General features: G+C 42.5%; 1 protein-coding gene across 1 annotated transcript in view; it reads left to right on the forward strand.

Annotated features, from left to right (window-relative positions):
• LOC121862173 (homeobox protein CHOX-CAD-like) overlaps positions 1-13,985 on the forward strand; it is a 29,125-nt gene extending 15,140 nt beyond the window's left edge. The window contains exons 3-4 of the mRNA XM_042360249.1: positions 11,100-11,245; positions 12,561-13,985. Of these exons, the coding sequence (XP_042216183.1) occupies positions 11,100-11,245; positions 12,561-12,785 (371 nt within the window). The 3' untranslated portion in view covers positions 12,786-13,985. The remainder of the gene's footprint in view (positions 1-11,099; positions 11,246-12,560) is intronic.
• Positions 13,986-14,394: the final 409 nt, after the last annotated feature.

Below are 14,394 nucleotides of genomic sequence, written 5' to 3' on the forward strand. Positions count from 1 at the left end.
TTACCACCATCATAACTATCATCATCTCATTACTCACACCTGATTCACATGATACTAACCCCACCCTACGCCTCTCAGCACAGGTTAATTGGCCACCCAAGATAAAAGGTCAAATGAGGGGGTCAAGGTCACAGGGAGGTCACAGATATATGAGAAATGTCCAAGTGAGGTTAAGTGAGGTTACCTGTGCTGTGAGGTACCTCTCCCGTGCCTGTCTGCTCACACCTTTACCTGTACATCAGTGTGTATACCTGTGTTCGGATTTATTATACAGTATCTTGTGCCCTATTATCTTTCTGTTTAGTGTGTGTATTTTTTAACTGTATTCTCTAATTTATTTCTTATTGTATTTTATTATTTATGATGTCATTCTATTGTGTTGTGACGTCATTCTATTATTTGTGTGTTATGACGTCATTGTATTGTGTTATGACGTCATTCTATTGTGGTGTAACGTCATTCTATTATTTGTGTGTTATGACGTAATTGTATTGTGTTATGACGTCATTCGATTATTTACAAAGGATGATATATTCTGAATCATGCGGTGAAACCTCTATTCAACGGACTATTTGGTTAGGTTAGGTTAGGTTAGGTCATCACAGAGACCCAACAGCAAGTGAATGAAATCGACAGTCAGACAAACCAAGTTGAGGTTTAATTTACGAAGAGAAAAAACAAGGTTTATCCCCCAACCGGTTTTTAACGTAAGAATCTTGGGAATTCTTAAACTACGTCGGAAAAAAATTTTGTTAAAAATAAACGTAATGGATTGTTTATTGCGTCAGTTGAGTGTTATAATAGATATACATAAAATATACATAATACATACGTAACGCATACATAAAATACCTAACATACGAGTATACATATTACCCCCAGCGCTACTTACTCCAGTGTTCTTAAGTCGGCGATCGTTCTTCAGCACCGACTTCGCTTATGCGATCATCGCTATAATGATCGCCGCTACATCGCTAAAATGATCGCCGCTACATCGCTAAAATGATCGCCGCTACATCGCTAAAATGATCGCCGCTACATCGCTAAAATGATCGCCGCTACATCGCTAAAATGATCGCCGCGACGTCGCTATAATGATCGCCGCTACGTCGCTATAATGATCGCCGCGACGTCGCTATAATGATCGCCGCGACGTCGCTATAATGATCGCCGCTACGTCGCTATAATGATCGCCGCGACGTCGCTATAATGATCGCCGCTACATCGCTAAAATGATCGCCGCTACATCGCTAAAATGATCGCCGCTACATCGCTAAAACGTCCCTATAAAGATCGCCGCTGCATCGCTACAATGATCGCCGCTACATCGCTAAAATGATCGCCGCTACGTCGCTATAATGATCGCCGCAACGTCGCTAACATGCTCGCCGCGACGTCGCTACAATGATCGCCGCTACGTCGCTATAATGATCGCCGCGACGTCGCTAAAATGCTCGCCGCTACGTCGCTAAAATAATCGACGGTGCATCGCTAAAAAAATCGTCACATCGCTAATTATATTATTATTATTAATATTAATATTATTATTATTAATTTTTCTCTTATAATTGAAGTTAAAATTAATTAAAACAACCATATCTATAAATTCGATGTGTTTATCAAAAATATTTCCCTTACAAAAAACTAACTGAACACTATGTGCACTGGACAAGAGGAACACTGAACACTATGTGCACTGGACAAGAGGAACACTGAACACTATGTGCACTGGACAAGAGGAACACTGAACACTATGTGCACTGGACAAGAGGATCACTGAACACTATGTGCACTGGACAAGAGGAACACTGAACATTATGTGCACTGGACAAGAGGAACACTGAACACGTGTTAACACACCCAAAAAATCTTACTTTGTGAACATATAAAATCATCCACGTTTATTATTATTAATTTTAAGAAAAAACTACTTATTTAACCCTGAGAGGACGATAATTTAACCCTCTGAGGAAGATGGTTAAACCCTTTGAGGAGTATAGTTTAACCCTTATAATGCGATAGTTTAACCTTTTGAAGGCGATGGATTAAATCATTGTCGTCAAAGGGTTAAGTCAGGATGGTCAAAGGGTTAAGTCAGGGTCATCAAAGGGTTAAATTAATCAAAGGATTAAGTTATCAAAGGATTAAGTTAACAAAGGATTAAGTTATCAAAGGATTACATTATCAAAGGGTTAAATTATCAAAGGGTTAAATTATCAAAGGATTAAGTTAACAAAGGATTAAGTTATCAAAGGATTAAATTATCAAAGGGTTGTTATCGTCATCAAAGGGTTAAGTTATCGTCATCAAAGGGTTAACTTATCATAGTCAGAGGGTTAAGTAGTCATCAAAGGGTTAACATTTTCAGGACGTTGGTTTAACCCTTTCAAGACAATTATTTAATATTTCACAGCTACAAGTAACCACATCAATACTACTCACATGAATTTGACGAACGATATATGAGAATATTTTTGTAATGAGTCATCGAGTTGAACGCCAGGTAATAAACGTCTTGGTTAGGTTAGGTTAGGTTAGGTTAGGTAAGCGTTAGGGCTGATTAGCGCTAGGTTAGGTTATCGTTAAATAAGCGTAAGGGTGGTTAATCTTCAGGTGAAATAACCTAGGGTGGGTATTCTTCAGGTGATTCAGTGATAAAATTACCCTAGTATAGTACAGTAATCAGTAAGTTAAATATCTGTATCAGTTAACCTCATATTACAGGTCGAAGCTGTTAACAGTATTACAAAAACGTCTTTAAAAATATCATCAATAAACCCGATGTCTTGAAAGCTTTTTTTTGACGTATATTTAAGCTTTTAATTCATAATAACAGTGGTATTAAGCTGGATAGCTTCACCTTTAATAACAACTTGTATTTGCCTGACTTCTTGGGGCGGGGGTCTGCTTGAGTGACCTGAGCCGCTCTTAACGCCTGTAATCCCGCACCACCCGGCGTCACCTCCACCCCGTAAGACGTCTATTTGTCAAATACACGAGATCTTGTATGATGTGAGCAGGGCCAGTGAGTCCGTTACGTCGACAGAAGAGGGTGAAGTGCGCGGCGGGTGATGGTATCAGTGTGTGGGGGGCGGGTGGTGGTATCAGTGTGGGGGGGTGGTGGTATCAGTGTGTGGGGGGGGTGGTGGTATCAGTGTGTGGGGGCGGGTGATGGTATCAGTGTGGGGGGCGGGTGATGGTATCAGTGTGTGGGGGGCGGGTGGTGGCCGCGACGGTAGCGAGGAGGACAAGGACGCCCCGCTGTCCACTCCCCAACACACCCATTTGTTGTGACAGCTACACCCACCGCCGTGTCCAGGCCCCCGCACCCTCCTCCACACACACACAGCCACGCCGCTCTTCCCTCTACTGGATTAGGTCTAGACATCCTTCATCCTAAAACTTAAACCTCCAATATATGTAACGTCGTGGCCCAGCTCACAGCTCTAGCATTGCTACTTCGAGTTCTGGTGTCAACAACGTTTTCAAACATGTCGTCTGGAGTACTAGCTGAGGTCGAGGCCAGCGCCAAGAGGAGGGTCGAGACGTGGCCTCTACCTGTAGATGGTTATCACGCCAGTAATCCTCCCGGGCTTGACTGAGACAATTTTTCACCTCAGATCTGTTGTGAGAGAAGAGTGAGACGTCGAAGATATGTATTGGGTCGGGAGGCGGTGAGGGGGGACAGACTAATCCTCGGGTGATGTTGTAGTGAGTGAGCGCGGGACACAGCGGCAGTAGCCAGGGGGCGGGTGGAGGGACGTGTTAGCAAGTGTTGGCGGGTCAGACCTCCTGCTGTTGTCGCGGGTGACGGCCACACTGGACACCCCCATCACCCCCTCCACAACATGACTGGCTCAGGGCGTGTTGACTCTGACGACTACAAGTAAACAATACCTCCGGGAGCGTCGTGACCCAGGCAGCATCGCCAGCTGTTATGCCGAATGCTGCAAGAGGTGTTAACGTGATATAACCGAGAGGGGGGTAAGACCTTGTACCTCCAGCCATCTCCGTGGAGGGCTATCTCTCTCTTGCTTCCCCAGACGATTCATCTCTTCTGGTCATCACTACAGCTTCCAGACACCTCACTCCTTCATCCCTCAAAGTGGTGTGACTCCCTGTGTGCCTCGCTGCCTCTAAACAAGATCACACGCCGCTTGTTTTCATCAACTCATAACACTATTTTCCACCCCATAAATCTTCAGATAAACTTCCCTCTCCTCCACTAAAAAAAGAAACAAGTTTACAATACCAAAACTTTCTATATAATTTACTAACGTTGGTATAGTGAGTAAAGTTTAATTTATATTTATTTACGAAAACAACTTCATCTTGAGGAGGAGGATGAAGTGTAGGGTAGCGATGGAAAGGTAAGCGAGAGTTGGTAAATTTAATCAGACACTATGACCTTACGGTGTTCCTAAGGTTAATACAGAGGTCAAGAGTATAATTTCCAGCATAAATTTCTGTTTCCTTTCCTACTACACATATCCCACCCAACCCACCTCCTCCTCCCCCTCCACCCTTCAAAAAAAATCGGCTTTCTTTTACTGTTTGATATTGAATGAAAACTATAGTGTTACCTGACTTGATCCGCGTGGGGTCTGGGATGGGGGGGGGGGGGGTAAAGATCATTCCCCTAGAGGCTACCTCCCGCACCTCCCTACCAAATTTTCAGCTCTATTCCCAAAACTGTGGAATTAAAAACACACACCCACCCACCCATCCATCCACCCACCCACCCATCCACCCACACACACACACACACAAACATCGACAAATGACTCGATAGACAAAGTAGGTAAGTAGATTGAGAGTAAAATAGAACCAAAATAGAGTAGAGTCGTCAAGGTGCAGCCACGTGACGCAGGTTAAATGTTCCCCTTACAGGTACAATGAATGATGAGGCGGACAGAGGCACTTGGCGAGCTGGTGAGTGTATCCTGGTAGCTCTGGTGGTGTCGTCAGCGAGCCTGTATACTGAGACAACTACCCTTTCCCCCTCCTAACCTAACCTAACCGACTCCCTACCCCTTCCCCCTCCTAACCTAACCTAACCTAACCCCCCTCCGACCCTCTTGCGTTGATGTGTTCCTCGGAAAGGGAGGTGAGGGAGGGGATCAGGGTGTTATTATTATTATTATTATTATTATTATTATTATTATCATTATCATTATTATCATTATTATTATTATTATTACTTATCGTTGTTGGAATTTACAGTACAGTATATATTTTTAATGAATTTATAATATCTCTCGAGAATCAAATTATCTTCTTGGGAATTTAACATTTTTACCGAATATTTAACATTTTTGCCCAATATTTAAATTTTTGACCGAATATTTAACATTTTCGCCGGAGTTTCCAAACGTCCAAATAGTAATAAAAATAATAATTTTCTTTATAGCACCCGTTACCTGTGCGTTTAATTGCTCCGACGTAAATGTTCAGTATATTTTTCTTATAAAATCTCACTAAAATATCAATTATACCAAACATTATAATTTTCAACTATAATTATATTACTACGCGAGTTGAATTATAATGACTGCAATAATTACTGTTAGGGTCCTTGTCTCCTCCCCATCTCATTATATACATTATACTATATATTTTTGGAGTTATATATCACGTATAATTGATTATATGTATATCGTAAGGCATGATAGGTGATTATAGTGAGTTTCTGGTATTATATGTAGGATAGCAAAGTGGTTTAGTGGAGATGGTATTTAATGGTGTGGTATGTTGTGGTGATGATGTGACGTGTTATGGTGCTGTGTTGTGATGGTGATAATGCGCTGTGTTATGGTGATATGTTATGGTGGTGATGGTGTGTATCTTTCAAGTAATCTACCATCTACTTCTCCTCTTCTGCTGATCTAACATACCATCTACCTATCTACCGACCTGTACCTTTTACCTACCTACCTACCTACCTACCTATCTGTACCTATTACCTACCTACCTGTACCTATTACCTACCTACCTGTACCTATTACCTACCTACCTGTACCTATTACCTACCTACCTGTACCTATTACCTACCTACCTGTACCTACCTACCTGTCTACCTATTACCTACCTACCTGACTTAACTGATAAAAGACGAAATTAAGGGGTGGTCGTTAGGTGGGATTGGAGCACGGTGGGGTAAAGGGGCCAAAGTACCCCTCCCAAAAAATAATTCTCATGGGGTATAACTGGCACGTGTCCTTTAACCTACAATATAGATCCTTAACTTAATCCTATCTGGTTAAATGTCCGGACGTTCAGATAAATTAATTGTCTTTCCTTTTATCTTTCATTGTTATCTTATATTATGCGTCTTTTCTCTCTTGCCTTCTTCTCTTCCATCCTTTATCTCTCACCTTCTCTCTTCCATCCTTTATCTCTCACCTTCTCTCTTCCATCCTTTATCTCATCTTCTCTCTCACTATAGTGGTTTGGTTAGGTTACGTCATTCCATAGGTTAAATTAGGTTAGGTTGGGCCATTCTATAGGTTAGCTTAGAATAGGTTACTCTATATAAGGTCATGTTAGGTTAAATTAGCGTTAGGTGTAATTAATTAACCACCAGGTCAAACAAACTCGGGTGTCTAATCTTCAGGTAACCCCATTTTTTTTTACAATTAAGATTAAAAACACACAATAAAAATTTCGTCTCTTGTTGTCGACGGCGCCTGACTGCTCGCTACATCCTGGCTAGCACTGACCTTGTGGGTAACACTTGGCCTCACAGGAAACAGCTTGGGAGGCAAAAACTCTTCACGCGGGACCCCGACCGACCCCCGTGTCCTGATCCACAACAACGAGTCAATGCGTGAATGATGTCCTGATGTCCTGATGGGAGTTTTAAAAGGGATTTCTTTGGGACACCTGAAGAGTTTTAGATATCCGAGTTTATTTCACCCGATAAATCAAGGACCTCGACTAATCTAATCTAACTTAACCTAACCTAATCTATCATAATCTACAATAATCTAGCCTAACCTAACCAGCCTCTTCCCTGTTAAACTGTATACAGACACTCTCTACCTCTGCTAAAAATCTATTCTCTTGGCGGAGTTTCATGACGGGAATAAATTAAACCTTTAGGCGAAGATTGAAGTTAGGCAGGGAGGTGTTCAACCACTTTCACTCCTCTCTCTCTCCCTTGTTTCTCTCTCTCCCTCCCTTGTTCCTCTCTCTCTCCCTCCCCCTTTATCTTCCTTGCTCTCTCTCTCTCTCTCTCTCCCTCGTCCTCCACCATCACCAAGCTGGGAGCACTGTGACCTGGCAACCTCCTCCCTCCCAGGATGGACGGAAGACCCCAATATCTTCCTCTTATATTTTCCTCCATCTAGATAACACACCAGGTCCTTCAATAAGCGTTATATATATACACAATTGTACGTTAATGCACACAACGTACACGGACGGGAAGGACTTAGAATCTCGCGTGATTATTAGTGAAGTAAATACGTAATAGGCAACTGAGATCGGTTAGTTTTATTGCCTCTCCCTTCCCCCTTCCCTCCTTCCCCTCCTTCCCCTCCCTCTACCCCTCCACCTTACCTCTCCCTCCATCCCCTCCCACCCACAGACAGCCTGTAATAAAAGCCGCGTCCGACACCGGCCAAGTTAACCAATAGCAGAATACCTGAACTACTTTGTGACCAATCCACGCCCACCTGGCCACCTTTTAGCCAATCACCGGCCATTATGAAGCCTTTTGACCAACCCGCGTCCACGGTAGTCCCTCGTCGACCAATGGGAACGCTGCTGAGTCGTCATTGCTCTAGGCCGTTTCCATTCCTACCTGATGTTTTTTTAGGGGAGAGGGGAGGGGAGAGGGGGAGGGGGGGTCGAAGACAGCTGACCAGAGAGAAATAGTTTTTGTTGAAATGTTTCTGCTTGAAATAAATTCTTCCCTGACAATAGTTACACTGAGACCGTACGAACGTTACCTGAGACTAATTAACAGTTTTTATTGTTAAGTTGAATATTTTTGAACGTTGAGTGTTGATGAACGTTAGGTTAAGATTAGAAAATAAGTCAGGCTAGATTAAGTCAGGTTTGGACAGGTTAATTTTGGTTAGGCCAGGTTAAAAGTAGGTTAGTTTAGGTTAAATTTGATTAGATTAGGGTTACTTTCAATCTACTTAGGTTAATGTTAAAGTTAAGTTAGAATCAGGATAATTAATCATCAGGTGAAATAAATTGAGGGCACCTAATGTTAACAAGGTGTTTCTAATCACCTTTAAGTCAAATGTCTCACGTGAATCAGGAGGGTGATAATGAATCCATCTGTCTCACTCAAACAACTACGAAACTACAGTAACTTAGATCACGTTTTGCTTGATCGTAGTGAAGAAAATTTACAGGTATACAAATTACCATAACCCAACCTAACACAGCAGAACCTAACCTAAACCTAACCAAACCTAACCAAACCAAATCAAATCAAATTTACTTTCAACCTGACCTAACCAAAATTACCCTAACTTAACCTAACCTAAGTCCGCCAGGTAGAGTTAGGACAGGTGACTCATAAGGGTGACTAATCTTCAGGTGAGAGGGACGACAGTTCTCCTGGCAGATGTTTATGGTCGATCGACTTACACTAACTACCTGTGATTAATTGTTAGTGGTCACGAGAGAACACACACACACACACACACACACACACACACACACACACACACACACACACACACACACACACACACACACACGAGTCAAACTTCCTCTACAATTGAAAACAAAAATCATATCATTTAATTTACTGCTTAATATTGTGTGGTTGTGGGTGGCAATGTTTTGGGTGGCAATGCTGTGGGTGGCAATGCTGTGGGTGGCAATGTTATGGGTGGTAATGTTATGGGTGGCAATGTTATGGGTGGCAATGTTGTGGGTGGCAATGTTATGGGTGGCAATGTTGTGGGTGGCAATGTGGTGGGTGTGGTTAGGAGTGGTGTAGGTTGGACGGTGTGGCAAGAGGGTGCTGCATGGGGTAGGAGGTTGGGTAGTTGTGGGTGGCGGGTTGGGTGGCTGGGTGGCAGGAGGGCGGCGGGAAGCGTGTTAACACCTCACTATCATCACCTTATCGCTGTCGGTCTATTGATAACGAATATACGATGATCACGTGCAGGTGTACAACTGAGAGAGAGAGAGAGAGAGACGTATATATACCGTATCTCTCTCTCTCTCCACCCACCACCACATCCATCAACACCCACCAACCGCCATCCATCCACACACACCCACCCACTATCCACACCACTGACACTAACAGACAGACCAACACCGCTGCTCTGGCTATCTCTATATATCACACTCCGTCTTTATCGTGTGACAGGCGACTGACAGATGATTTGACGGATGATCGACAGGTGGCATGGTTGGTTGGATGACTTGACAAATGGTATGGCTGGATGACTTGACAGATAGCATGGCTGGATGACTTGACAGATAGCATGGCTGGATGACGTGACAGATAAAGTATGGCTGGATGACGTAACAGATAGCATGGCTGGATGACGACATAGCATGGCTGATGACGTGACAGATAGTATGGCTGGATGACGACAGATAGCATGGTTGGATGACTTGACAAATGGTATGGCTGGATGACTTGACAGATAGCATGGCTGGATGACTTGACAGATAGCATGGCTGGATGACGTGACAGATAGCATAGCTTTCATATCAAGATGGAAATTTCACTTCTAACTAATCCTCCATACACAGGAATTTCCTCTCCACGAACCCTCCATACACCGGAATTTCCTCTCTCCACGAACCCTCCATACACCGGAATTTCCTCTCTCCACGAACCCTCTATATACCGGAATTTCCTCGCCACAGTCCGTTAAATAGAGAGGTATCACTTTATCTAGACACGTATTAACAGTTGGGTTTTTCCGGTATCTGTCATCTTGAGGGAATATAACGAGAGTTGATGTGTATCTTGTGTTTCTAAGACGTCTTGATATCATGGTTCTATCTCCCTGTGCATGGCTTATAGAGTTCCGTCACACGTAATCATAGAGTGCATGATCTTTAGGTGAAGCAAGATAACTAAAAAGATTTGATCATTTTTGTGTTAATCTTCAGTCACACACACACACACACACACACACACACACACACACACACACACACACACACACACACAGGTGGCTCTTCTTGTATAGTTGTATGTGGATTAGTTTACGTGTGAGAGAGAGAGAGAGAGAGAGATGCCCGAAGTAATATCATAGAGAGGACTGGTGTGTGTGTGTGTGTGTGTGTGTGTGTGTGTGTGTGTGTAATAAGCCTTAGTTATCTCCAGCAAAATATATAATACCTCTCCCTCAACCTCCAGCGATTAGTGTGTGTTATCATACAGAGCAAAGCTAAGTAAGATAAAAAAAATATGTAATTTCCGCTTAAACTCTAGGTTACGTTACGTTAGGTTAAGTTGGATTTAGGTTAGGTTACGTTACAGTTAGGTTAAGTTGGATTTAGATTAGGTTACGTTAGGTTAAGTTGGATTTAGGTTAGGTTACGTTACGTTAGGTTAAGTTGGATTTAGGTTAGGTTACGTTACAGTTAGGTTAAGTTGGATTTAGATTAGGTTACGTTAGGTTAAGTTGGATTTAGGTTAGGTTACGTTACGTTAGGTTAAGTTGGATTTAGGTTAGGTTTTTGTTTTCTACCGTTTTCAATAATTTTCTTGCCATTAATAGGTAGCCAAGTGCCTGGGTAGAGAACGGGGTACTGACTGCTTGGGTTATGGTAGAAGGGGCATCACCATACTATACCCAAGCTAGCGTAAATAACATCCCTATATAACCGCATGTTGTTAATTGATGTATCACAACCTGGGTCAGCTAAACAGGTGTACAGGTATAGAGGAAGGGCACCACTTAAACCACCACCTCCATTTGCACGTCTTATCCACCTCCACTTGCACCACTTATCCACCTGCACTTGCACCACTTAACCACCTCCATTTGCACCACTTAACCACCTCCACTTGCACCACTTATCCACCTCCACTTGCACCATCTTATCCACCTCCACTTGCACCACTTAACCACCTCCACCACTTATCCACCTCCACTTTACAGGGAAGACGAGGACCAAGGACAAGTACCGGGTGGTGTACAGTGACCACCAGCGCCTCGAGTTAGAGAAGGAGTTCCACTACTCTCGGTACATAACCATCAGGAGAAAGTCTGAACTGGCATCCATGTTGGGCCTCTCTGAAAGACAGGTGAGTCATCCCTTCACCTGTGTCACCCCTTCCACCTGTGTGTGTGTGTGTGTGTGTGTTTACGTCACCCCCCTCTCCACCTATATGTACGTGTGTGTGTGTGTGTGTACGTCACCCCTTCCATCTGTATGTGTGTATGTAATCTCATTATACACCAGAGATAATCCACACACTCATGACGTCATCAGTTACATCATACATACTGTCAACAGAAAAACAGAAAAAAACTCATTCTCTTTACACCCATATGGGGGTCGATGACACAAACCTCACAGAAAAAACACACAACAAAAACCCACGGAAAAAAACGCACACTAAAACACAATGATTCCAAAACTCACAAAAAAATACGATAAAAAACACCAGGATAAAATATTTAAAACATTCACTTGTTAGGTGAGGTTAACTTATGGATAACTAAACACCACAAACAGAATTAAATTTTCCACATCATGAGATAATCCTAAAAAATAATAATAAATTATCGGATTAACCATTGAACCAAACGATATTAAAAGAGGAGCAAATTATCCCTGGATTAGTAATTACCAAAAAAATGTTATCCTGTGTGATTAAGATAACTAATACTGCGATGATAATTATGATAACAGACACGACAATATATACCTGTCGAGTGATGAGAAATAATGATGATTCATAGACAAATTCTCAGTAGTTCCCACGTCGTATTTTTCTCCTAAACAAACAAACAAACAATAAACCTAAACCACAAAACCACAACGAGTGTATTCAAAATGGCGTAACAATTACACTGAGACTCTTACCTGTAATTATGATCCCCACTAAGGAGGGAAAATCAAGGTAAGTATATAGATGAGAGATACGAACCCTGGATCGCTTGTGTTCCGAGACGGATTATAAACAATAAAACCTTTGATGTCGGATTTTCATATAGGATTTTACGCCATTTCCTTCCCCCCCCCTTCCCTTCCCGCTTCCCTCCTCCTCCCCCCTCTTCCCTCCAGGCTTGTCTAAGAATGAAAAAACAACATCTAGTTAAGGTTAAAATCTCAGTGCAATTATGTAACAATTCTATATTTACATGATTAACTTAACCCTCTTGTGTACCGGAGGCTTCGTATACAATGCGATATATACCCACACTATTCATGTCATACCTACGGGACCCACTTTCACATTCGAGGTTCCAGGGCCCCCACTTGGATCAACCATGTCAATATTATTGTTATTGTTCACTCTGTAGCCGTATTTTCCCGGCTAAATAAACTGTTTCAATTATTACCCCGTCATAACTAACATGACTCAGCAGTAACTAATCTCCAATCCTCCACAGGTGAAAATATGGTTCCAGAATCGACGAGCTAAGGAGAGGAAACAGATGAAGAAGAGAGATGAACTACTGCAGAAGGAGAAACTGGAGAGTGTCCAGTACCACGCCCCTACGGTCACGCCCGTCCCGCCCATGCCGCCCATGCACGCCCACGTCTCCACCGCCCAGCACCTACCCACCTCTAAGCCCCTTATGATGGATGTGAAACCTGTACTGGGGCTCGATTGACCCGAGCCTGCCTTTTATTGGAGCCAGTGACCTTCATCTGACCTGTGACAACACCCTCCAGGTCATCTGTGCGGCCTGTGACACCACCTCCACAGTTTACCTCCACACTACCTGTGACAACAATCCCAGGTTATATCTTCGTTCTGTGACAACATCTCCAGTTTACCAATAGGACTTGTGACAACACGTCCAGGTTAACTGTATTGTGCGTGACAACACCTTCAGGCTACCTGATGGTGGCACTATTTAGGACTTGGTACCTCCACTTTACACCTGAGCTGTTATCAGTACACCTGTAACCTGATGACTCGGATATTACCATGTGTTGAACCTGCTATGGACCTGATGTTCATGAGTCAGTCTTGGACCTGTTAAAAGACCCGAGGTTTAAATATCGGTGCTGGACCTGTCGTGGACCTGATATGTACGAGAAATGTTGAACCTGTCGAGTTTTGTGAAAAGAAAATCGAGTGAAAAGGGGAAAAGGGACCTAAGTGCAGTGTGAGTCGTGTTGACAAAGAAAAAACCAAGACAAATACCCCGTGAACACATGAAGTGAACATAATTACTGAGACAAAGTTACGAGAACAAATCAATACCTTACATGAATAGGCAGTGTTTATACAACATGTGTCTAGAGGTCAACACGTGTGGTGAATCCCATCTCAAAAAGGTTCTAGTTGACGAAGAAAAAAAAAAATTTCCCAGTTTTTTCTTCAGTAAAGTGACTTTGTTTTCCATAGGTGTCCCAAGGGTAGGGCTAACTAATGAAGGAAGACAGAGTTGTGAGGGTGTGGTGACTGTTAACATACCATCACAGGTCAAAGGTTAACTCCAATTATAAGGCATCAACCAAAAAAAGGTTGTAATGAGAGAGAAAAGGGTTTATTAGTTCATGTTTAAGGAGTTAGACACACACACACACACACACACACACACACACACACACACACACACACACACACACACACACACCACATTTACAGTTCTTTTTCCGCGTACAAAACAATCGCACATAATTGATTCTTATCCAGTACAGTAAGTAGGCGAATATATTGTTGTAATTTTAACATATACTGTTAATAAAACTGACTGACGGGTTTAAGAGAAAAGAAAAACAGTTTAGTTGGCAATTAAACCCTTAAAAAAAACCCCGCTAACTGTTTGGGTTTGGGGTTTTAGTTAGAGCTGTGTTCCTCTCCCCCCTCCAGCCCGCCCTCAAGTCAATATTTTGGTCAAGGTCATCAAGAATCAAGCTTCAGATGGTTGATTTGGAAACCATCTTCAGTAGCAAAGGGATCACTACAGAGGTTTAAAGCTGGCATAGTACTGTTTATTTTAAAAGCGTGTGTGTGTGTGTGTGTGTGTGTGTGTGTCAGACTAAACAGAACAATGCTGACTTAAACCTACTGTATGAGGGCGCCCCTTAGACACACACACACGTACCATAAAGCGATAAAATAACGAGAAACATCACAAACACCCATGACGAAGATAAAGAAGTCGTTCGCTTTGTAAAAAAAAAAAAGAGAACAAATCTTGACCAAATGATTCAATAACCAGATACTACAAAAAGAAACACCATTAATTAATGTAAGTAGCAACACAT

This window comes from Homarus americanus, unplaced genomic scaffold (genome assembly GCF_018991925.1).
Source record: "Homarus americanus isolate GMGI-L3 unplaced genomic scaffold, GMGI_Hamer_2.0 scaffold25013, whole genome shotgun sequence".
Lineage (NCBI taxonomy): Eukaryota > Metazoa > Arthropoda > Malacostraca > Decapoda > Nephropidae > Homarus > Homarus americanus.